We start from the raw sequence: 26687 nt of genomic DNA, 5'->3' as shown, positions 1-26687 counted from the left end.
GAAGATCTCAACTTTTAATTAGGATTCCTGAAACAGGTTCTTTGCTGAATATCTCTATCCATTTCCTGATATATCCTTACTAACTCACCAATTCAGTTTAATTTGTCGTGTATCCCAAACATTTTGAACACATCTAATGAGGGTTCTCGATTACCTGTTGCTATCTCCTAGATTCTCACTGTAGAGAATTTTCCTCCATGTCCCAAATTCTGCAACATTTACTTCATCAACAGATCTTAAAATCTCTTGAAACTCCTGAAAGTTACACTGTCATACTTTCGATAGTCAGCACTGACCAGTATCTTAGAGCACACTCTCTCTCACAAGTCAACAGGGTACACTATCTATTTTTATGATATCATTTTGTGACAGAGGAAGGATAAAGGTAGAAGAACCAAGTGTGATTTTATGGTACAGGCTACGTGGAGTGCAAACCCAGCTGACCAGACACTGGTCCTCCAGCAAGTTCTTCCCAAGTAAAGTTGTACTGTATGTAGCAGCTGTCCTGTGTCTGTCCTACAGTATTGCCAGTCATAACACTGCAGCAATTACGTGACTCAATCACCAATCCAGGGTTTCTTTTCTTACCCATGCACACAGAAACAGCTGTTTCACTGCTATAGGGGTTCCTTTTCTTTGACACCTACTTGGCACAAGCTGTTTGCCAGGTACTTGCTGACACATTCATCCCCTTTAGCTGCTGCTCCTTTTTAGTGCTGAAGCCTGAAAGGCTCAAACATACTCCAAGCTGCAAATCCTGCACAAGTGCTCTGTGCATCCACAGATGTGAAGACTTGACTTTTTATGACACCTTTACGACTCCTAGACAAAGTTAGTGTTGCAGTGGGGCAGCAAAGGTCAGATCTAGCAAATGTGACTGCCATGGCAACACAGTGGTAAAATTTACAGCCCAGCAATAGCCCTGTAAAAGGGGCATAGCACTGTTATGTTACTACGGCCCCATCTCCACAAGGGTACTACCAGCTGAACACTAGACAGAATAACCAGGAGTACAGTCAACAAATTTTAGTGTGCTCAAGCACATTAGAAGTACATTTCGTTGTTCCACTTTTATGAACCACAGTATTTTTATGACCTCATTTAGAATTTAGCATTACCTGTCAGGGAAAACTACTCAAATACACAGTCTTCATTTATATTTGAAAAAAACACCCTGATATTCCTCATATTATCTTACTCATCTTCCTGCAAAGTAATTAAGGATCTTACTTGCTATGGGAACGCCATTTGCTAACCAGCTTATACTAGGCTTGGGGTTGCCATTAGCTCTGCAGATCAATGTCCCATCTTCTCCAGGAGACAAGACCAAGTTTCTGGGTGCTGTTATCCAGTACGGGGCAGCTGGGGTTAGGAAGAGAAACACAGCAATTGTTTTTCAAAATCATGTACAGAAAATCATAAGGCACAGTCATGGTAACTAGAAGGTAATTCAAACAATGCATGTATAGGAATAGACTTGCAATTACACTGTTAATTCCATTTTTTACATATATATATATAGTTTACTCAATGATTAACTAGTAGATTATACTTTGTTTAAACTGAGCCATTGGCTACCCACTGCATTAAAACTCTGAGATAATCAACAAGAGGTTCTTTGTTTCATTTAGGGTTGCCTGCTTTGAATTTAATTTGCCTTTCCTAAAGAAAGCAGAATTTATCTGAGTATGGCATCTGCAGAGACTAGAGTGGTCTTTTGATTCATTTCAGAGATATTCATGCTCACAGCAGTTAGGCTGTTAGAAATGAACTCAGGTTTTATTACATGTCAAAGGTGAAATTTAAAAATGGCAAAATCCTTGGTCTTGCTGAATTCAGTGGGTGATTGCAGTGGGGTCAGATGTTTACCTGAGACAGCTAAAAACATACAGGGATCACAATGAGTGGAACACTGCCCTTATCAAAAGATACTCATCTATGTCTCCATCTCTTTTGAAATAAATAACCACAAATAGCATATGTTATCACATCGTGCAATTAAATTTCAGATTTGGGATTGATGGACAGATGCAAACAGAAAATTAAACTTCTGCTCTTAAAAGGAGGTTGAATGTGACCATAAAATGATGCTGATCTACAACAAAACAAATGGCTATTTAGCATGCAAAGTAAGCAGTACAGCTGATTATTTCAATGACTAACTAGCTGTCATTCCGTTTTGTTTTTCATGGTATTCAAAACATACTTACAATTCCTATTTGGACAAGCATACTGTATTTTTAGTACTAGTAAGACATCATCTTTGGGAAAAAGAAACGAATAAGATAGGAAATCAGAAATGTAAATTAAGAAAGGAAAAGGAAGAAGAAGACAATAAGACAACAGTAAAATAGAGACGAGAAAGAATCTGGGCTATATGAATGGAGAGCAGAAAAGAGATAAAATAAGGACATGAAAAAGTGAGATGGTGAGGAAGATACAAAAACAAAGGAAAGAAGCAGTCTAATAACAGATAATCAAAGGACCAAAAATAAATGTAGCACTGGTATAAACTAAAATGATTTTACTACTGTCACTGTACAATCTCAGTTTAGCCTGATGCTTCACAAAACGACATATTAAAGAAAAGAAAAAGAGATTAGACATAGTGAAGTCCTTCCAGTGCTAGAATTCAATCAGTTTAATGATGATTTCCTCAGGGTTTGGTTTTTTTTTTACCATTATCATTCTTCCTTTCAATTATATTCTATGTTAGAAAACTTACTTCAATCTTGCATTCTGGACACTGACAGTACTACATTAAGGATTAATTTAGTATTACCTTTCACAGTTACTGATATGACATGATGAGCAGAACCTAATATGTTCCTTGCTATACATTTGTAGTTTCCAGAGTCAGCTTCTGAAACATCTATAATCTTGAGAGTTTTCTTAAAGTTTTCAAAAAACGTTCTGTTGGCTGGTAGTTCCCCACCCTCTTTAATCCAGCGGATTACTGGTGTGGGTCTGGAGAAGCAAAAGCACAGAACAAGTTAGGGACTTGAGAAAAGGAACATGTGATTTCAATACATTAATGTTTTGAACATATGCTTTACAAATAATTATTTTAAAAGCCTTTACCCAGGTTCTGGGACATGTCCAGCAAATGTGCAAAATATGCCAGCATTTGTTTCTAGGAAATGACAAGTGCCACTAACACTGACAATGGCCATCTGTTCATAGGCTTCATAATTATTGAATACATTTGTCTGCTGATTAGTCTAAAAACCCTGATGGTTAATAAAAGAATACAAGCGTATTTCAAATCTTACTGCACTTATACTGTTAAATTGATGCTCATGGTGCTATAAAAGGTAGCCTCTAGATAATGACAAGTTTATAATGGTCCTTTGTATGAGCAGTATCCTAATGCTTCATGAATGTCATAAATTTTACAGCAGAATTGTAAGGAGACAGAAATATTTCCTACAAGAAAACAAGAATAAAAGGTCAGTGCAGAGTCAAGTATAGGTTCTTGTCAATGAACCATGCCTAAATCTTCGCTATGCCTCATGTTGCCCACTGAAGTTGGAAGTCATCCAAATACATGGGGATATACTTCCAAAATTACAAGAAATTACATGGTGTTGCTTACTGAGTAGAATGTCTTCTCTCAAATAGTCATGACTCTAGGCAAATATTCCCTCAGCAGTCTAATATCAGTTACTTTATAACAGAGACACCTATTAAAATTGACTTCTAATTATGGTATCAGTAATTAAGAAAAGTTGTTTTAAACAAAATCTGAACCTGGCCCTGTGTGGACAACTATGTAAGCTTTCCTCATTGAATTGTTTTTTGAGATCCTCAAGACAGTGAGAAGAGCATGCAGCAAGCTCACTACCCTGGACTTCAAGAAAGCAGACTTTGGCCTCTTCAGGAAACTCCTTAGTAAGGTTCCATGGGATACAGTCCTAGAGGGCAGGGGGGCCCAAGACTGCTGGTCGATATTGAAGGATCACCTGCTACGTGCTCAAGACTGTTGCATCCCAACTAGAAGAAAGTGCAGCAGGAGGGCCAGGAGACCTCCATGGATGGACAAGGAGCTGCTGAGGAAACTTAGAGGGAAAAAAGAAGCTTATAGAAGGTGGAAGCGAGGACAGGCGGCCTGGGAAGAATATAGGAGCATTGCCCAGGAAGCAAGGGACCAGGCTAGGAAAGCTAAGACCCAGCTAGAATGAAGTTTGGCAAGGGATGTAAAAGATAACAGGAAAGGATTCTATAGATATGTAGCAAATAAAAGACAGACCAGGGACAATGTGGGCCCTCTCCGGAAGCTATCGAGAGAACTAGCTACCATGGATTTTGAGAAGGCTGAGGTTCTTAATGACTTCTTTGCCTCAGTCTTCACCAGCAAATGCTCTGACCACACCATGAAAGTCTTGGAAAGCAAATGCAGGGACTGTGAAAATGAAGACCTTAGGCCCACTGTAGGAGAGGATCAGGTTCGAGACCATCTTAAGAACCTGAACATGCACAAGTCCATGGGACCTGATGAAATCCATCCACAGGTCCTGAGGGAGCTGGCGAATGAAGTTGCTAAACCACTGTCCATCATATTTGAAAAATCGTGGCAGTCAGGTGAAGTTCCCGATGACTGGAAGAAGGGTAATGTAATCCCCATGTTCAAGAAGGGGAAGGCGGAAGACCCGGAGACAGACAGACCAGTCAGCCCCACCTCTGTGCTTGGCAAAATCTTGGAGCAGATTATCCTGGAAAGCATGCTAAGGCACATGAAAAACAACGAGGTGGTTGGTGACAGCCAACATGGCTTCACTAAGGGGAAATCCTGCCTGACCAATTTGGTGGCCTTCTATGATGGAGCCATGGAACTGATGGACAGGGCCAGAGCAGTTGACGTCATCTACCTGGACTTGTGCAAAGCGTTCGACACTGTCCCGCATGACATCCTTGTCTCTAAATTGGAGAGACATCAATTTGATAGATGGACCACTCGGTGGATAAAAAACTGACTCGATGGCCGCACACAAAGAGTTGTGGTAAATGGCTTCATGTCCAGTTGGAAACCTGTAACGAGTGGTGTCCCTCAGGGATCGGTGTTGGGACCGGTCCTGTTCAACATCTTTGTCGGCAACATGGACAGTGCGATTGAGTGCACCCTCAGCAAGTTTGCTGACGACACCAAGCTGTGTGGTTCGGTTGATACGCTGGAGGGAAGGGGTGCCATCCAGAGGGACCTTGACACGCTTGTGAGGTGGGTTGATGCCAACCTTATGAAGTTCAGCCAAGCCAAGTGTAAGGTCCTACGCCTGGGTTGGGGCAATCCCAGGCACTGCTACAGGTTGGGCAGAGAAGAGATTCAGAGCAGCCCTGCAGAAAAGGACTTGGGGGTTTTAGTAGATGAGAAGCTTAACATGAGCCGGCAGTGTGCGCTTGCAGTCCAGAAAGCCAACTGTATCCTGGGCTGCATCAAAAGAAGCGTGACCAGCAGGTCGAAGGAGGTGATCCTGCCCCTCTACTCTGCTCTTGTGAGACCTCACTTGGAGTACTGCGTACAGTTCTGGTGTCCTCAACATAAAAAGGACATGGAGCTGTTGGAGCGAGTCCAGAGGAGGGCCACGAGGATGATAAGAGGGCTGGAGCACCTCCCGTATGAAGACAGGCGGAGAGAGTTGGGGCTGGAGAAGAGAAGGCTGCATGGAGACCTCATAGCAGCCTTCCAGTATCTGAAGGGGGCCTACAAGGATGCTGGGGAGGGACTCTTCCTTAGGGACTGTAGTGGTAGGACAAGGGGTAATGGGTTCAAACTTAAACAGGGGAAGTTTAGATCAGATATAAGGAAGAAGTTCTTTACAGTGAGGGTGGTGAGGCACTGGAACAGGTTGCCCAATGAAGTGGTAGAAGCTCCATCCCTGGCAGCGTTCAAAGCCAGGTTGGACAGAGCCTTGGGCCACATGGTTTAGGGCAAGGTGTCCCTGCCCATAGCAGGGGGGTTGGAACTAGATGATCTTAAGGTCCTTTCCAACCCTTACTGTTCTATGATTCTATGATTCTAAAACTACATGATGGCTAAAGACACAAAGACATATAATGTATAATATTCTATTTTTCCTCTGTTTTTATCCAGCCATTTTACCTGAGTTTGGATCACTGAATACTTCTATCGCAGAGCTGTAAGAAAGCATGTAACTATATTGCAGATGAAGATTACCTGACCTGATGATGCTGCTCCCACTCTTAGGTGTGGTTTTGCCAGTGGTGCTGATGCAGACATCTGAGCAGACCACAGCTGAAACACTGCACTGATGCTTGCATCAAGCTATGCCAAGCTGCGCATAAGCATGCCCTGTGGAGCTTAGGCAAGTGAACATGTGCATGATGCTGTGCTGCATCATTTGTGATTATTGTCTTTCCCCATGGCTACCTCAGAGCACTCTGCATTATATGCTTCTGTGCACTCTAAACATGTTTACAGTTTCTGAAATAGGTACTAAAGATTTTCTACTTCTGCATGACCCAATCTATTCTCAGATTTCTTCCTGATAATGAAATTTAATTAATTCATAAAGTTAAATTGCTCTTTAGTAATTTTCTACCTGCACAATAACCAGCAGAAGCAAACTTGAATTACATAGAAAAAAATAAGTACCAATTAAACTCAATTACAATGAGAAATTGGATGTAAGAAACTAAAAGTATGTTCTAACAGCTCCCACCTAGCTGATCTACTCGGTAATTATTAGCATATGTAAGACCAGCAGATTCTTATCTACTTTTATGTAATCTGAGAGCCTAAGAATTGTAAATATAGCAAAAACCACCCCAGGGGCTGCAGATCTGTGTCCAAGTTTACCGCATGGCATTTCACAGAATCATAGAATAGTTAGGATTGGAAAGGACCTTCAGATCACCTAGTTCCAATCCCCTTGCCACGGGCAGGGATGCCTCGCACTAGACCATGTCACCCAAGACTCCATCCAACCTGGCTTTGAACACTGCCAGAGATGGAGCATTTACCACTTCTTTGGGCAACCTGTTCCAGTGCCTCACCACCCTCACAGCAAAGAATTTCTTCCTTATATCTAACCTAAACTTCCCCTGTTTAAGTTTGAACTCATTACCCTTTGTCCTATCACTGCAATCCCTAATGAAGAGTCCCTCCCCAGCATCCTTGTGTCCTTTAGAAAAAACAATGGTACAACCTGAATCCCCATATCCTGGGGATATGAGATGGCAGAGGCCATACTTATGTCCACAGTCAGTTCTAAAATCTGCTCATGCCCAAGTAAATGGTGGACACCTTTAAAAGAGCTCTTTCCATTTTACATTTCTACTTGTTTGAAATACGTGTAGTAACTTTTTAAACATCTCTGGAACATTTCCCTCTGTTTCTGTACTTTTATTTAGAAAAACATTGTCTACAAAGTAACTCACAATCCAGCTGCAATGCACTCCAACAAAAGCACATTTCCTCTGAGTTCCACTTTGGTACTTGTGCTACCTGTTGGTGTTAGCAGAACTGGCTGCCTCTCTGTAACTGGCCTCGCTGAAACAAGAAGAAATAAAATAATTAATTTCTAAATTTAATTTTAACACTGATCAAATACATACATCCATTCTCACGTTTTGGACAGAGGTTTTGCTCCACATTGGCCGTTTAATTAAATATCATTGTGTTATACAACTACACAGCTCAACAAATTAGTTTTTTGACAGACATATATCAACCTGTTAAATGCTACAATTTTCAACGCACACATGAAAAATGTTATTATTAAAGATTGGAGCAATTGATACATAGTTTTTACCTAGGCAACTATGCAGCCTTAATCCTAAACAGCCCCTATTCACTTCAGCAGAAATAATATGGAAAATAAGAGGTCACTGATGGGAGTTACAGTGCAAGACTGAAAGTTACCAAAAATTTTTGGGCTTCCATCAAAACACAAATAAAGCAAAGTTATTGTATTCAGAAACATAAATCAAGCTGATAAAAGCTGCACTTGACTTCACAATATGCTTTGTTCAATATCTTCTAGACAATGTGAAGTGCCTTTTCAGAAGTCAAGCCTTGTATTCTTCTCTTGGTATATATTAACTTCAATTCAAGCTGTTCCTCAGACTGGTAATAAAGAACCATTGATCAACCCACAAGAAATAACCACAGTAAACAGACAGCTATAAATATAAGACCCATTTCTGACATCATACTATGTTGGCTTTTGAAATATTATGGTATTTCATGTGCCTTCATGGAAGTCACAATAAGAGTGCTTTCTATAATAATAGAGTGCTTTCTGTAAATACTCTAATGTTCTTTTATAGCTATTTTAAAATACAGGATTAAATTGCTCTAAGCTGCAGTAGCAGTCTGAATCTTTACAGTAAATTATTGCATTTTCAAAAAAATGTGATCAGAAACATAAACTCTTGTTTATTAGGGTACAAGATTTGCTGATAGATTAACATAAATACAACAATTTTAATACTGTATGTGCTACGAATTTCTTAAAAACTAGAACATGAACAACTTAAAGTTGGGAGAAAAGGCGTGGCCTAGAGTCAAGATCGCAGTTGGTAGTCACAGGCAATAACTAATCTACCCAGTTTCAGCACTGCCAAGGACTGCTGACTCATTTTGCAAGTCTACAAAAATTCAGAAGAATTACCTCTGGTATTTCTGAGTTGTGAAACAACTGAATGGTGTTTTCCTCACTAACTATAGCTGACATATCATTCTGTGTTCAGGTACGTAATCCTTGTTTGTTCCCAAATGATATCTTATTTTTATGCAGAGAATTAAAACATTCCATGCCCCTGTTTTATTTTAGATTCCTATAAGTTACGGTTTAATACAAAGCCTCATTTGACACGGAAAAAGACAAAAATAGAACAAACATCATGTATTTTCTACCTATCTCACATAATATCAAGTGTAGAGTCTAGAACCTCAAGTGTTACAGTATCAGTGTTGCTCCAAAGTCAGCCTCATTAAACATACATACACCTGTTTGGAAGGGTTTAATTCACAATATATAAAAGACCACTCAACATAGATTAATGTAAAAATCAGCTTAAACACCAGACAAACAAAACTCATCTTTCCCCTAAGAAGTTATTTATACAGCGAGTATTAAAGTGTTCAGATTTTAATTAAATCCAGTTTTACACTTATGAAATATGTTAAAAATGAATGGTACATTCATTAAGCTGTTAAATGTGAAGTGCATCTGTTAAATGCTTAGTTGTTGTTGTAATTACTATGCAGCGTCTGATATTGAATAGTCCTAGTGATAATGAACACATTTACTATATAAATTGGAGGAAAAATACAAAAAAGCAACACAGTACAAAAGCAATCAAATACGCAAGTTTTAAATCTGCCCCAGCGTGAAAGGACTCATTTATTACAAGAGTTTATATTTTTTGAGCCATATGTTAAAATAACATTGAAATATTAAATGCTTGTAAGGATCACACTGTGCAGTCCCTTTCTAAAGTATGTATTATCACCAGCACTAATAGATACCTTTATTAGAAACTGAAAAGGGAGCAAAAGGTTAAGTAGCCATGGAGGTGAAGTTAGTTAACTAAATGCTACTACAAACAGGGAGTATCAGTGGGGACCAGTGTAACTCACCACCATAAACATCAGTGTCACTCAAATTAGCAGCTATAGTGTCATTCAATGAATCCACTGAAATAAACAGAATATCATGAAGAATGCATACAAGAGGGATAAATCAAAGTGCTGGGAATCAAAAGGTGATGATATGGCCACGGCGAGTTAATCAAATGATTGATTAATTTGTTTCAATAGTTACAATAATCATAGTAACTTGATATTCTTGGATATGAAAACCATCTGAAAATTGTTATTTTCTTTATACTGTATTGTTTCAATATTTCAAATCTTACAAAACATTGTTTCAAAAGACAAAGCCTTATAGAGGGAAAAAAAATTACAGCTTTTAAAAAGAATTATATGTCAGGCAAACTGGAGATTACTTTTTACAATTATACAGTAACATAATTTCTTATTCAGAGTTAAAATGACAAAATTCCCTGGCGTAACATTACTTCAATTTGGCAAATAACTTGACAATTCTGAATAAATACTATGTAAGTATGTAATTAGGCAATGCAATACCTACTTGAAAAGACTTTTACAGAAATGGGTTGTTTCTGCTGTATAGTTTGTGTATGATTAAATCTTGCATAGCAGATATAGTCCTCCCGGGTGTCTTCTGGTTGTACATTAGAAAAATAAAGGTCTCCATTTAGACCTTGGGAAACTCTTTCACTTTGAGGCAGCCTTTGGAAAGCTAAGGGAAAACAAGAACACATTTATCTCAATTATAATACACACTTCATCATTACGATCTGCAGACTCCTCATTTGCTCGATTACACTGTTTGTGGGTTTGTAACTACAGACTTTTCCAAGCTTCCTCTTGAGCTACCTTGTCTTCCCATTCTTCCCCAGCGGGTTAATCTACAACTTACATTAAGAACTCCAGCTGCTTTTGGTGTCATGCTTTTGGACTGTGTGTCTGCTTGTTCCTTTGTTTCTACAGAAATTGAAATTCTCTGAATTTCAACTCAGAGCCAAGCCCCACCATCAGTGGTCTTGGTATGCAATGATCAACTATGTAGAAAAACCGCAAAAAGTAAACTGAAGTTCTGCATAAAACCCAAACTCACCATTATCCATCCAAAATATTATAGGTGGTGGTAAGCCAACAGGAGGTCTGCAGTGTAGTACTAGTGAATCGCCTTCTCGAACCTGATTTGGTTCTAGTTTTTCCTTCGTCCACAAAGGGGATCCTACAGAAAGTCATTTTAACACACATAAAAACTAAGGATTGACAAAAATTCCAGAATTTAAGGAAGAAATATACATAATATTCTAGAAAAACAGAAGAAATTCACGCATGAGAATGTTGAGTCTGATCATGCTTACTAAAGATTTAATTTTTGTTCTTTTAAATTTTTTTCTTGTGAGAAAAGTAGAGTTTCTTTAAAACATTGTGTACAGCAATGATTTGCTGAAAGTATAATCAATGGATCCAAATTATTTTGGCTACCCAGTAAAGGTTTTATAACGTATTAGTTTTAACTATAATAATGGCGGGGGGGGGGGGGAAGCAATGCTCTAAATCAGAAAAAAAAGATAACCTTCATGAAACAGTATTACACACAGAGTTTTATTGGAACATGTGAGAACAGCACATTTTAAGCCGAGAAGCTTAAAAAACTGATCTGAGCTAAAAAGCTGTAGAAACAGTCTACCATTAATCACAGTTTTTTAGCTTTATCTTCTTTTTGGTCCCAACCTGTTCTGCACTAAAACTATTATTAAAACTATGGAGCAAATTCAACAGAAAGAGACTAAAAATTGTCTTCCTCAGTTATGTGCATTAAGGATTTACACTTTTTATTCTAACTGTAGAATCATATACACCACCCAACTTTAGATATGATAAGTCTTCCAGACATACAAACAAAAAAAATTATCAGGAAAGCATTTTGGTTATAAAATTTTCTAACGAATACTGAAGAGAACATGCAATACCTTATTAAATCTGAATATCAGAAACTATACAATACTGTCTAACACTTCGATGATTAAATTTTTAAGACAGGGAAAAGAACCCTCACATTCATAAGAAAATAAGCAATCCAAAGTGTTTCACAGTTTATGAACATTAAAAGCTTCACTTACTAGAGGGTCTTATCACAATATTGTTGGAAATGGCTGCTCCTCGTTCATTCCTTGCTGTACACTGGTATACTCCTTCATACGCTTCTGCCTTCCCACCATTCATAATATTTATGACAAGGGTCCCTGAATTTGGTTTCATTGTTACCTGTGCATCTTTATCTATATCAAAATGAGTTCCATTGCGTGTCCAGGAGAAGCTAAAATAATAAAAACAAAAAGAAAAGTTTCTTCTTCAGTTGCCTTTTGCAGATTATATGGCGAGAAAGAAGAAAAAAGTAATTTTCAGTAATACATGGCATTTTTTCTTTAGCAGATAAGTAAGACTCGTTCCCAAACTAAATTAACTAATAAAGAAATAGAGCACTTTTTAATATCAGAAATCTGGCAATGCTTTGAGATAAAAGGCTTGGCTGAACTTGTTAACAGGAGCCATTTCAAAGTCAATATTTAAAAGAAAAAAAAAAACATTAAAAAGATTATGAAGTTAATTGTATATGGAAAAGAACTGATTTTCTTTTTACCAAAGATGATACAGTAACATCTGCACGAACTGATATTGCTAAAGCTGCATTAGCATTTCCATTATAAAACCTATTGTTGAAAGGGTTTATAAACCTGCCTTTAAAAACTTGCTCTGGGCTGAAATGTGTCATCTTAGGCCCCAGCAGGAGACTATTTCTTTAATTGGTGTGGCTATTTTAAACTTATGCAATTGAATTAAAGACTGTGTGGTGAGTTTGATTTCTTTTCACTACTCTAACGCAAGCAACCATGATTCTTTAAATTAAATTTTGCAGTCTGATAGCCCATAATTACCCTAGTAAATTTATAGTGGTGTTACTCAAAACAAGAGATGCTTTGAAAAGTAGTCACTAAAAATTAGGCTATTAGAACTCAAAATGTAAAAAAGCAGAGATTCACAGTCTGCAACTTACACTGCTATAAACACCAATTACTTACTTACGCTTTGTTAATGGTCAAAAGTATAGTTACTGAGAGCTAAACCAACACCTGTGAAGTGCTGAGCACTTACAGGTTCAAATGGTATGAACAGCAGTTTTCTTACTTGTTACAGTTCATCTTTGTAATCTTAAACAAAAACACTATCTATGCCTAACAGTTAGAATGCTTCCTAAAAGTAGAAACTTGTAAGGTACTGGAAAAGATCATATTCTAAGTGACTCAAACTGTGTGCTCACAATTAGGATTTTATTTCTGCAGTAGGAGGGCAGTACTGGACATGTTATTTGTACCTTTTAGCAGGGGAGAGCAGAAGAACTGGACCTGACCAGCAGTACTGCACCACACTGCACTGGTTTTGGGAGGAATAGCATGCATAGTGAACCAACAGCCAACGTGCTCCTTGTGACCTTGCAGGTGAAGTTGTGGAACATGGGGTTTCTATAATCCTCTGCAAGCAAAATCTCTGAAGGATACAAAGAACTGTCATGTAGCTCCAAATGAGAAGTGGCAAGTGTGGTACAAACCCCTGAATTTGAGATAACATGGAAATCAGAATCTTTGCTTCTCGAGCTACAGGTAGCAGCACCTCCATAAACCTTTATGCCAGTTGCTCTCACCAATAAGAGGTTACCCTGCTTTAACAAAGAATTCACACTCCAGGCTGAGAAAGTTTATCTTCAACTTCAGAGCTTTGAAGCAGCTCAAATTCCAAGATGCATTTGCAAGTCATTAAGACTGATGGATCAGCCTAACTATTGAAATAAATTATTTAGATGCCATATCTTTAAAAGAAGCAAAAAGAAGCACAAGTTTATAAAACTCGTCAGAAAATTCTGCACTTAAATCCTGCCACTTCCTCTGTAGTAGGCGAACAAAGTGAGACGCAGGTTTGATGGGGAAGATGAAGCTGCACAGTCACAAGCCCTGGCACATGACTCAGATAGGTCAGCCTCACAGACACTGCTCTTGTTCTCTCAGGTAAATAAAAAGGCATTCAAGAGAAACACCTGCAGAAGCAGTACAGTTGTCCCAAAGCACACAATAATCATCTGATCCTTCAGGTCAACACCCAGACTTGAGAATGGCATTGTGCCTGCTAAATTAAAATGCTGCTAAACACAGCAGCTTTATGTAAGTCCTACCAGTAACAGAACACCAGAAAGGGTGACAGTATCACAGATAATATCCATCTCCATTCTGCTGCCCAGCACAATAATGATCATGATCCCAAGGAAACCAGAAGGAATAACATAGAAAAAACCCTGGTTATTCAGAAGAACTATATTTAATGACCTCTGTGTGTGTCTGAACGAACAATTATAGACTGACCTTGCTAGTAAGTTGTAGCATAACACTGATAGCAAAGAGATGCACAAATCTCTTCATAGTCTTTGAAATCAGAAGCAGTTAACTAGTAATACCACAGTGTATCACAGCTACTACTCTTTCCAGTGCAGGAACTCAGTATCTTGAAATGAGTAGTTTTCAAATATTTTGAGACACTGAAACGGGGCCTTAAAATGGAAGATGATCAGGAATCTGATCTGTACACAGGGTTACCATTTCTGCCAAACCCAAAACTTAAGGCTATTAAACACACTTGCTAAATCAAAGCTACCAATCATTAAAATTGATACACATTACATAACTTCGGACAAAATGCTTATGTACTTCAAGATAAGCCTCATAAAATGGAACTATTTACAAAACATTAGATTTTCATTTATTAGTGTTACTCTCAATTTATTCAGTGTCCTCTCTTCTTAGACACTGCCTGACTCTGGAATATGATCAAGTTCACGGTATGGCACGCCTCTTAGCGCTTTCCATGGGCATTTACCTATTTGCTCTTGTAATAATCCAGTATTTTTTTGTTGTTAGAGCTTTGAGGGGAAAAAAAAAAAATACAGCTGCTTGATGACTATAGAAAAATTTAAATGTCAAGTATGAGAAGAGTCAAATTTATGCCACTATCTGGTTGCTGTTTAAATTACAAAGGTAGGAGTGAGTGCATGTTTCTGCATGTTCAAGCACACACGTATACATATACTTGTTAGTATATGCATAATTTACAAAAGTTATGTTATTTTCTCCTAGTCTTCCTATGCTGTTAGGCCAACAAAAGCAAAATAAAATGCTACTAACCTAGGAGGTGGCTTTCCTTTTGCTTCACACTGTATTACAATATTCTCTCGAGGGTCAACAATGTAATCTTTTGGAGACTGCTGAGTTATCGTAGGAGGTTGCGACACTTCATTATGCAATATAAGAAACAGAGAGGAATTTAACAATATTTTCAAATTATCAGTGAGACAGTTTGTAAGCAGAGAAAGCAGAACTGCAATAAGCAACCAAGTCATTGACAGAAGAGTGAGATTAAAGCATCCTTTGTATTAGGAGGCGGAAGCCCTCTACTCCTGTAAATCAGTGTAGCTATACTAACTTCCAACTGAGCTATGCTGATTTACAGCGGATTAAGATCTTCGCCAAAAAGTTTAAGGAATATCATTTCTATACATCAGATTTCAACAGATTTTCACAAAACCAAACAACACGTGAATTCTAAGTCCAACATATCCTGAACGAAGAATTGTGAGACGTACATATACACAAAATGTTTTTTACCACACAGAAGGAAAAAAATACATTGCTTTGTATTTCTAAACATTTTAAGTATTTCCAAATCCTCTATGGGTGTAAACTTTTCACACATTTATTTTGCCCAACATATTGAATTAACCTACAAAGCATGCTTTTAGAAGCTACTTTTCAGGAGTAAAATATGTGTTATAAGTAAAAGACTCTGTAAAAGATGAAAAAAGTAGTAAACATGGAGGAAAAGCCTAGTACTAATTCTCCTTAAAAACAAAACAACCAAGCAAACAAACAAAAAACCCCAACAAAAAAAAAAAACCCAACAACCACCGCCACCAAAAAAAAACCAAAAACCAACCCCCCAAAAAAACCAAACAAAAAAACAGTTAATTTTGTGAACTGCTCCAGGAAAAACAAACATTTAACATTTATGATTTATCAAGTTCTCTAGAACAAGTAGCACATAGCAGAATTTAATCACCTGACAAAGTAGTTGATGCCTCCCTATTTAAAGTAATTTATAATCTGTTACCATTATCTGTGTCCATTTTTGCATTAAAACAAGCCTGTTTATGATATTAAGATAATAAGAAAGGTGTCTTCCTTAACATTATTCATCTGTTTATAGTTTATTGCTATCTAAAGGAACCAGTTTAATAACATGCCTGTGAACATCCCTGTCTAAATACTGTAAATTGTCTATCCAGCAATACCCTTTGTTAATACTTTTGGGTCATTTCTAGCCACTTTAGCAAAATATTTCAATCGTTATAGCAGCTGTATTCTCATGCTTCACTCTAGCTAATTAAAATTGTAAAACTGGGATTTTTATTTTAAGTCTTCCCTACCATTATACATCAAGCACTCTGTTGCACAGAAAGAGGTAGCCACCTATAGAGCCCTAGCCACAAAAAACCCTCACAAAAATCAGATCATGGAATTATAGTAAGCTATAGCAGCTAAGCAGAACAGAACAGGACATGTGGAGCTGGGTGTTGCTCCTCATCCTCACTGGAGAGAGGAGAGTACTTAAAAGAGGAAGGCTACATTTTTAAATTATGATGACTCTTTGTGTACTTCTTTAGAGAGGCATTCTGAAGACAGTCCTTTTGCCTCTCAGAGGCACTTCTTGGGGCCAGTACACCTCAGATGGTCACTTGGGAAAAGCAAGCATACTCTAAAAAGGGACAAGACATGAACACTGCCCAACGTAAAGGCTATTCCACCTGATGCACATCAAAGACCTGAAGTCTCCACTCCTGTGCTATGCACTGCACGTAAAACTTACTAAATTAACCATGACACTAGAGTGGAGTTAGGAGATTCCATAAAAGATAAGTTCTACTTAAATAACTGTCTCCACTGTTCTTTAAGGATATAAAAGTATCTCCAACTCGGACATGTACAATAGTATATTAGTATATATATTCCAATTAATTTATTTTTAACAAATATATTTACTCCTGAAAGTAGTAATAAAACATTGCTCATGCTGATATTGAGTAAAGATCTTAATGTTGAGATAGCACACAATCAAAAATCAGACAGTTAATTTGTTCAAAATATCAGAACACTTATTTTCTGAACACTGCATGCACAAAGCATCTAGCTACAGCAAACCAAATAGTCAACAAAATGTCAGAATCACACATTTTTGGACTGCAAATTCAATTTGCACCAAAATCAGTATTAATTTTCAGCAGCACACAGCCTAGTTTTTGTGAACAGGAACTTACATTCTTCTAGAAGTTTTGCTTTTATTCCCCCATCAGAATCAGCAGTTGAATGGACAAATGGAGATTAAAGAAAAACACTTGTTAATTAAAAAAAAATTAGCATTTTTGAGAGGGAAAGTAAGTATCTCTGACAAGTACATTGGTCACCATTAAAAAGAAAACATTTAAAACATTTAGCACTGTAGTCCATGTAGCGATGCCTGAAATTCCAGTCACAATTTCTATTGTGTTAGATATTACTGAATTTATCTCAAAGTTCATAATATATAAGAAGCTTTTCTGAAGTGTTGACTTTTTAAGGGCAACCGTGGTATATGATTTTGGCCTTGTAAGGGCACAAAACACTTGATACTGAGGAGACAGCAAATCAGAATTAATGGAGTGCACTGCCCTCATGCTGCAGTCAAAATCAATCCACCCATATGACCATATGGAAGAACAAAGAGAATGCTTCAGGCTAAAATTACAAAGATGAAAGCATCTAATTCTACTCAACAGACACGCAATCCCTTTTGGTTTGAAAAATAACTAAACAAAAAAAAAAAAAAGTAATTTTAGTTGTCACATCTTTATTGCTTAATTTGAATATTTTGCATAATTTTCTTCTCATCAATGTTTTAGAGCAAATCAAACTGCTTTTGGTCAGCTGCATTGTCAGTCATCCCTCATCTACTTTGAGACACTGACAAGCACAGGATCTGCTAACTGGCATGAAACCTAAAGGTTCAATTGATCAAGTATGTTCTCACCACCAGGTCTCTGTGCTGGGTATGTAGGGAAGACCCACAGAAAATGTACATCCTTCCTTGCTGGTGCTTTCCCTAAGCCCATTCTAACCTTTATTTATGAAAGCAATAACATCATTATAGATGTAATTTTGATCAATATGGTTTTTGACTAAAAACCCAAGTATGTGACAGTATCAGACCTAACGAAGTTATTTAACATTATGTAGGAGGGAGCAAGTTAATGAAGAGTTAACATGACACATTTAAAAGGGTTACTCATTTTTGTATATTGATGTATTTCTCATTAATTTAACCTGAGCTGTTGCTCTATACAATAGATATTAGAGTGGTGAACAATTTACATTCATTCCTAAACTACAAGATGGGTTTAAAACAGTGCTTCTAGCCTGCAAAAATATTTAGGAAGAAAAATTCAGTTCAGAAAATAAAACATTCATTCATCAAACTTTTAATGCCCTCTTTAAGACACAGTTTATTGCTCTAAAGGCATTCACATCACAAGTCTGATGTGGTCAAGATATATTGATCTTGCTACAGAAATACAGGCCATTGGTTTGAGAGGCTTGTAAATACACACAGGGGAAAAAAAACACCAAAGAGGTTGCGATTTATGTCAATGATTATTAAACTAAAAACATGCATTTATGGAAGGTAGGCAAGTATCAAAAACATGGGGGTAAAGAAAGCCATGCAGATTAGAATCATAGGCAAATTTACTGATCTATTAATCCATCAATTTAACACCAGTCCTAATGTTCTCATCTCTGGTAATTAGTTTAACAAATGAATAGTCACAGTGAGGTGCAACACGGTTCACTGAATTCCGCAAATGTGATCATGCTTATCTTAAGAAGAAAATAACAACCTGAAGCACGAATAATTTAATAAAATTAGTTACTAGAGCTACAAAATGCAGCAGCAACCATTGCTTCCAGCATGGTTGTGCTACCATCAAGGTTCCCCACTAACACAGACTTAGACAAGAATTTTGAATCTTGGTATTTCCCCTCTTCTAGAAATTTCCTCACTGGTTAATGCTGGAGTTCCCTGCTCAGCACAGATACTTTTACTTAAAAGTTAGGTACTTAACTCTTTTCAGGCACTTAGGAAATCTAGGAGCTTAACTTACTCTTCTGGATCAAAAAGTAACATGCTTCCAGTGTCTGAATTTCAGGTATTTGATTCTTTTACTAGATCTCATGGCAGCTCCTGGAAACCTCTTATATGAAAATAAGGGTGATTACAGCAACTAGGAATTGTCCTGGAGTTTTCAGCAAATAAGATCTTAACTTCACACATAATTAGCATTTAACTGGGCTTCTCTGCCCTTCTTTGTTTCATTAAATAAAGTGTTCAATCAGGGTACACTCAAGTAAGAGTATCCATGAAGAATCCTGTTAACCCTTCTCAAGAGAACTTGAGAAGAGAACAATGTAAGACAATTTTACATACACAGTTTGGGTTTCTTTTTTTTTTAATATTCAATAAATTAGTATAATTATTGAAATCATAATATCCTGACTGAAGTGAGCAAACACACTCCACATTCAGCTCCATGTTGGAGTGATCTTCATCGTCCTATGCAGAAATTATTTAACTAATCTTCCATTATTCTGCATTTATTTAGCAGGTTAATACTTACAGTCAAGAGGTACGTCCAATGCAGAAATCATTTGGCACAGAAAGAGGACCAAGGAAGCTTTGCTTGCAGATATACTCTTCTTTTTCGTCATGATTTTAGGCTGTACTGAGTAAATCACACCTGAAGAATGAAGTTCAACTTCATCAGACTAGGTAGCTTGGAATAGTTATGTGAATATAAACAAGAAACCTGGCAAATAAAAGTAAAAGAATAATTATATGTAGACACTATGGAGAGTTGAATGACCACATCTTAATAATACTATGAAATACCAGCAGTCTACACACTATATCCAGGGATAATTGTTACACACCATATGCTCTAACAAAAGCCAAGCAGAGATCCAGAAGTTCTCAGGACACCTAAATCATAACACTTTCCTAAGGAAGCTGCTGGTGAACAACCCTCATAACCTCATTGAACGGAAATACAAATGCCTCTCCTAAGAAGTATAAAACATCAAGTATTAAGTATAAAGCACCAAGTGTAAAGTCCAACTAGTTAAAAAAACAGTATATAACAAAGGTAATAGTCCTCTGAAGTAGATTTATGGGATTAAAGCTCTGAATGCTCTCTTTCAAACACCCTGCACAATTCTTGGAAAGAGTTATTTTAGGCACCTACTCCAATGAAAACATGTCTGGCTACAAATTTTCCGAGTAAACCGCAGGATCTTCTCCCCACTTTGGAACTGTTTCCAACAGACAGCTGTAGACTGAATACAAAAGACTTCATGGATTGCCACATTGAGGTGCTAACTTATGAACTCTATAGGAACTTACGCTCCTATTCCTGGATTTCTGATTCCACTCAAAATACATAACATCAAAATACTTTGTCATTTCTAGCCTGAACTCAAAATCTAATTAACTGTCAGCTCACTACAAACTCTTCTCCTTTTCCTGCTTGAAGGGGTGGCATAAATGAAACTTAAAAGAAATCTGTTTTGAAATGTGCTAGATTTTCTTCCTCAATCAAGCATGAGAGATCACATAGCCAGGGCAGAATTATTCTGTCTCCCTCCTTATTCTTACTGTATTCAGGACCAAGCTCTTACAAAAATTTTGGGAGTAAAAACTAGCTGCCTGCAAGCCCTATCATCATCACCAGTTACCTACAAAGAACTATAAGAATACAGCCTTAGAAATCCAAATAGCAGTTACACAATGCACTTTCAGTGAATGGACATCAGCTGAGGAAGTTTCCAAATGCCAGACTCATCAGAAAGTTCACAGTGATCAGAATTAATTTACCTTGAAGAGAGCATTTCCTCAGCTATCCCTGCAGATGTGCTAGCAAGACTTGCAAAGAAACAGCTGTCTTACAAATGTTAAATAAATAGTTATTTGTGCTTCCTGAAGTTAATCACTCTATGCTAGGAATTTCCCTCAATCTTTAAGTTACAGAATAAATTATGTTTCTCAATTGCTGCTGTAAATGGTCTTTTTCTGAACAGAGACTGAACAGAGACTGGAATTGGAAGCCAGAACTGAGGTGTAGGTAGAGCTCAATATCTCATTCTAACCTAGCACATCAAACTCCCTGATTCGTACTGTCACTATCTATAACATGTTTGTTTCAAAACCAAAATAGCCCAGCAGGTTAAACTGCTAGAGATGTACTGCTTCTTGGAACTCTTGGGAACTGCTGACGGGGGCATTACATGAGAAAGCAAATTGCTTATTCACATTCAAAACTATCTACAGTGCTGCACACCATAATGAAACAACTAAGTATTTGTTATGGCAGATTAGAAAGATTACAAAACTCATCAGAAGAGAGAACACCTGAGTTCTAGCCTTTGCATAATTATTTATCCAAACTGGAACTGCAGAAGCAGGCAAGGTTGCAAGCCTAACTCCAAAATACCCAAAAAGTGATTTAGGCATACAAGAGGGAAGCATGACAAGTACTCAGGCTTTCCTAGAAAAATAAGCTGAATTTTCTTATATTTTAAATGAGTGCCGTAAAGCCCTGGGGGTTTACCTGGGGAAGGGGAGAAGTGTTTCTTCCATCCCGCTTTTGGCATATAGAGTTTCCTGTGCTCCCACTGCAGTAACGGGAAGGAGAAAGGCTTCTCTTGAGAGTGCCTGAGAGCACTCCAGCGTGTTTCCTGCAATGAAGTGCTCTCCAGAAGAGCTGATTTTATTCCATCGACTACAGCTGTCTGCTCTTCTCCAGTTAAACTAGGTTCTCACACACAGTTCTCCTGATCTTTATGTCATCTCCTCATTACAGCACCACTGCAATTAACAAGGTGCCCTTCTCTGTACAATGTGTTTGACCCAGGATTTACAGGATATTCTTTGAAGTATTTTACAAGCGAACCTTGACTTTTATGGTTTCTTCTCCAAGCAAAATTTCAGTTCTCCTTATGAAACCCTGAAAACCTGTTATCCACTTTATTGTCCTGTTCTTTCACCATGTAAAATGAGTACTGCAGTGATTTGAGGGTATTTTAAAATTAAATTGCATTGCCTTTGAACAAGTACAAATGAATAAGCAAGCAGTGGTGAGTCAGGCATGTGCAATTAAAATTATTGTGAAAGTAATACCCTTGAGAAAATGCCTTACATTGTCTATCTATCTCTGCTACTGCAACGTTCCAGTAGGGTATCTATTGAGTCTACTGCTGGGATGTTTGGATACAATATGGGAATTCAACAGGCAACATGAATTATAAAGCTGAGCTTGCACACTTTGTCACTATTCAGAGAGGCAATGTGCCCAAATGGTTTGTGATAGAACATATTTAACAGAAAATGATTTTAGGTTTGTCAGCACAACTGGGTGCTCTTGTTGAATATATTCAAGATTAAATCTGACATAATTTAGTATGAATACAACAGCTGCTGAGTAGAACTAAACATTGCTTTGACATAATATTATCTGCTACAAAATAAGGCCAGGCCTCTAAGTGCAGATCAATGTAAAAGCTTCAATTTCCAAACTTGAAATATTTATACAGCTGATTGCCTTTTCCTCCAGATAATTTATTTAAGATCTCTTGTAACTCAGACATTTTGTCCTACGCTTTTCATAGGAAAACACATGTATTTTGACAGCTCATTCAGGACTCTACTCACTGATTTGTACAAATAAGATTCTCTATACCTCTCATGTACATAACAAAATATCACTTGTTATATCTTCTGTGCTTCTTGCTGAGATGCTGATTGTGAGTAACAACATGGACTAAAGGTTGAAGCTCTGGTATAGCAAACAGGAGTCAATTAGATGTAAATTGTCCAATGAATGATCTACAGCATCATCTTATCAAACTTGTACTTTTATCAAATATTAAAATATTAAAATCAGGCTGTTGTCAATCATTTGTTTTACAGGCCCAACTTTCCATAAAACTATGTTGAGTAGAATGAATTTTATTCATGGCCTTTAATTCCCTATCAGCTGAATCCCCAATCAGTTTTTTCCATATGTTCACTGCGATTTATATCAGGCTACATTTACCCTGCCCAATCTGCTTGTCTGAATCTGAATCTGGGCAGAACACCAGCTTTCTTCTAGTCTTAAGGAACATATTAAAAGTTAAAACCTTGAACCAGAAATCTCCCCCACAGGCTTCTCTAGAACTCACAGGTAGACCCACTGCACCTAGACCTACTGGCTAAACATCTGTATCTTCAACACACATTATTTAATATCTATTAATAGTTACTATGACTGGAAAAGCTGTCCATCCAAACATGATTTATCATACTTTTTCTTCAAATTCATCGTGTTACTTGCAATAATAAACCAAGAGCAAAAGAAGAAAATGACTGTCAAGTAGCTCACAGAACAGTGCTGATCCTGTTTCTGTTCTTGAGACTTAGTCCATAAAAATAAACCAAGTATTTGTCTGCTTGTCTCCTCAACAGTAATAGCCAACACATCTGCCATGAGAACAGAAGCTCTTTCAGACAAGTGTCAGTATTGACTGTGCATCTGCACAGCCCCAGCACAATGAGATCCAATCGTTTCCAGCATAACTTCAGTATGAACTACAGAGCTAGCAATGTAAAACAGCTTCATTATCCACCCATTTTGCACTGCTACTGAACTGCACTTGTACCAGGTCATCTGACAGCCACCCAGCTGATGCAACCTTGCACGAGGTTGACTCCTCTGGTCCAACCAGGACTGAGCAGGGTCCTACAACGCCATGAATGCTCAGGGTCTACCTAAGCACAGTCAACACTACATCAGTCCTTCAACAGTGTTTTATTAGGGCAGGTGGGGGTCTAAATGAAGACATGTCTGTTCGGGTATTCTCTAAGACATCCTCCCTCCCGCAGCCACTTGCCCATTGAATGTGAGACAGGAGGAAATGCCTGGGTTCCAGGTCACTTTGAGCTTTTCCACAGTGATAAGGCATACGCAATCTGGATCTTGTCTTGTTCACTTGGGGTTTTTTTGTTGGTTGTTTTTTTTAAATTTCTTCTCTCAGAATATTTTTCCCTTTTATTTTTGTGAGTCTTTAGTGTTGTTCTTCCCTGAACACTATAAAATTATATAGCTGTTAACTGCAGCTCATTGGTAAATCACTGTGAACAGTGGGATACAGCTCAAAAATCAAAGATGTAGGTCCTTAAAAAATCCACTCAGCAAAGTCTTACTTCAACTGCCTGCTCTAGAAGTACAAGTGCCACATCCTAGGAGCACCCAAAAATGCAGGATAAAAAAATCTAACTAAGCACCAATTTCAAATGTCTAATTAAAGGCTGCAGGTAAGCCTGTAAGCTCAGTCATGATCCACAGACTCAAATCTTCTCTTGAGAGAAGATACACAGAGTTATTTTTAAAAGACTGAGGCAGGGCTGATCTGTCCTTTAACAGTGGTTTTACAGGTCCCTGAGGACCTATACTGAATTTGGCCTTTTTGAGCATTTAAACAGAAGAGCACTTACTTTCTAGGTCCTGCTCAGATTAAATTATAAACTGCTTTAACAGGGTAATTACATACATGGCAGAGCAAAACTGTGGATAGCCCTCAAACAGGGAAGTAAGCCTAGTAAGCCCAGCAAATTCAGATGCCCCCAGAGCCAAATGAGCAGCTGAACAGCAATCTTGCTTGAGTGCTTTCTGGTGTCTTGAATTCTTGACTGGATTCAAACTCTTTCACCTTTTTTTACCTCTTCACTTACAGTGGAAGGTAGAATTGAGCATAAAAACAATAGTGCCATTCATTTCAGTAGTCCTTTATAGTCATTAGAGCGTGAACAAATATGCTTCATCTCTTAAGCATGTATGGTTATTTTGCTGTCCTTCAAAGACTTGATTGAAGTGCTTGAGTGCAACTTTGTAAATCTGCTGAAGACTATGGCTTTACACAGCAGGAAGTAAAAACATAACTTGCATAGATTTAGAGAGATATAGTTTGGCTTGAGGTGAATCACTAAATATGGTCATCAAAGAGAGTAAATAATTCAGCTTGATTATTAAATTTCTCAGCAAGTTAGAAGTCATTCAGAGTGAGTGAGAGAAAACAAGAAAACATTTTTACAGCACCTGAGAATTAAAACCAGGTACCCACATGATGCTATGATAAGGATAACTCTTTAGGCTATGCTTTGACATTTTTAGAAGCATGCAAATGATCTAGTCACTCAGTAAGTCCACTTTCAGAACATCTAATTCAGAATGAACTTCAACAAGACAAAGGTTTTCAAGTAGCCCACCTCTTTCCCTCTGAAAGGTTTTGCAATAGATAGTGCTTATGAGATATATGAATCTATGAATCACCAGACTGCTGTGACAGCCATAAGTAACTGCGCAAACAGAACCAGAAGGAAAACTGCAGGGTGGGCAGAAGCAAAATGCACCATCATCCTGAGTGAAGACTCCTAATTCAGTGACTACAGTTAGCTCCTTGTAAATATGCAAAAGGGATGCTCAGCTAAAACGCTCCCTGAAATCCTAATTTCTTTACCCAAGAGATATGATGAAAGGGATTTTTTTCCTTTTTTTTTCCTTGTATTTATCTTTGTAACTCACCAGAATTCAGAGCAGGGGCTTCAGAGACCTGGCTTAGGAGAAGGTAATACATTCTGTATTACCCTGGTTAATTACCTTTTTTGCATCCCTACAGCTAACCCCACTATCTGTCCAGAAGTATTCCTGCAACCCTGGAGATATTCTTGTGAAAAGCATACTGTGCAAAAGAGCAGAATCTGATTCAAAGACAGGGAAACGCCTTCCTTTGGGAAGTAGAGCAGAAACCACTAATATTAGCATGAAATGCCACAATAGTTATGCTTGGGAGGAGGTCACTCAGAATAGTGGCAGTGCCGGAAAATGAGGACTAAGGCATTCTGTCAGATATAAAACCCTAACAAGTACATGAACAAAGGAGGGTAAATAGTGTTGAGGGAACAAACTGTACAAACTCCAGCTAGCTGCCCTGGGCAGACTTTTTGGAGATGGGGGTTGGGGACTGGCCACCTATGTGTAACATCTATTTAACAGGCAGAAGTTAGCATGTTTGCTGGCTATATTTTAATTAATTTTGTTAAAGGAGTTCCAATTACATCTGTTAGCTTGCAATCTCTGCCCACCATTAAAAACTGAAATTAACCAAGAGCTCAGATACAAACACTTCCATGGCTTAGAAATACCCCTGCCCTTCTCTCTAAAAGTGCTGACAATCTTCACGATGATTATAGCTGTGCAAATCAGGTCTGTCCCTGTTTTAAACAACACTAATTCATGCTGTTATTGTTCCAAACAGAATGATGTGAGACTTAAGCAAATGAACCAGCTCCTTAAAATATGTTTGCAGATATAACCAGTGTTGTGCTACGTTTCATAACCATGTCACCATGCTCAGGTGTGTTTACAAAGGATCACACGTGTAGGGATGACTGCTGCCCTAACGATGGCCAGAAAGAACTTGCCAATTTTAAGATGTTCTGATTTTATCACTTCTTTATATGAGCATCTCTACCCCTCACTCACAAATAATTCATAACAACACACGAAGTGCTAACTATCTTCGTCACCTTCATAAAACCTGCCTGCTACACCTAGCCACTTCAACTCTACAGATAAAGGAGGGAAGGCTGGCATTCACGTGTCCTTTTTTTCCCTGCACTTGCTTTTTTTTGTTTGTTTGGTGGGTTTTTGTGGGTTGTTTTGGTTTTTGGGTGGGGGGCAGTTTGTTTTTGCTTGGGTTTATTTTTTTTAAGATGAACATGTAGAGCTTCCAGGTCCCTGAATATATAAGCTCTTGTGGACATTGTGGAAGCTCTAAGTGGGAGTATACAACAGGGCAAGGCCTGACGGGACATGCATTGCATCTGTGCAACACTGCGCTGC

The 26687-nt window shown here is 37.9% G+C and overlaps 1 protein-coding gene across 38 annotated transcripts in view; it reads right to left on the bottom strand.

Annotated features, from left to right (window-relative positions):
- The window catches only part of NRCAM (neuronal cell adhesion molecule), a 154965-nt gene that overhangs the window by 52870 nt on the left and 75408 nt on the right, over positions 1 to 26687 (bottom strand). For 22 of the 38 annotated variants that reach the window (XM_030479233.1, XM_030479242.1, XM_030479244.1 and 19 more), the window contains exons 3-12: positions 19371 to 19559; positions 16980 to 16997; positions 14794 to 14899; positions 11686 to 11882; positions 10665 to 10787; positions 10116 to 10286; positions 9602 to 9658; positions 7396 to 7507; positions 2783 to 2967; positions 1231 to 1362 (exon numbers count right to left, since the gene is read on the bottom strand). In XM_030479233.1, coding sequence (XP_030335093.1) covers positions 1231 to 1362; positions 2783 to 2967; positions 7396 to 7507; positions 9602 to 9658; positions 10116 to 10286; positions 10665 to 10787; positions 11686 to 11882; positions 14794 to 14899; positions 16980 to 16997; positions 19371 to 19461 — 1192 coding nt within the window. In that variant the 5' untranslated portion in view covers positions 19462 to 19559. Of the gene's footprint in view, positions 1 to 1230; positions 1363 to 2782; positions 2968 to 7395; positions 7508 to 9601; positions 9659 to 10115; positions 10287 to 10664; positions 10788 to 11685; positions 11883 to 14793; positions 14900 to 16979; positions 16998 to 19370; positions 19560 to 26687 lie in introns of those variants that run through there. The other 16 variants (XM_030479266.1, XM_030479262.1, XM_030479263.1 and 13 more) reach the window with 4 other exon arrangements.

The sequence above is a fragment of the Strigops habroptila genome, chromosome 3 (assembly GCF_004027225.2).
Source record: "Strigops habroptila isolate Jane chromosome 3, bStrHab1.2.pri, whole genome shotgun sequence".
Lineage (NCBI taxonomy): Eukaryota > Metazoa > Chordata > Aves > Psittaciformes > Psittacidae > Strigops > Strigops habroptila.
This window is presented reverse-complemented; position numbering and strand designations above follow the sequence as displayed.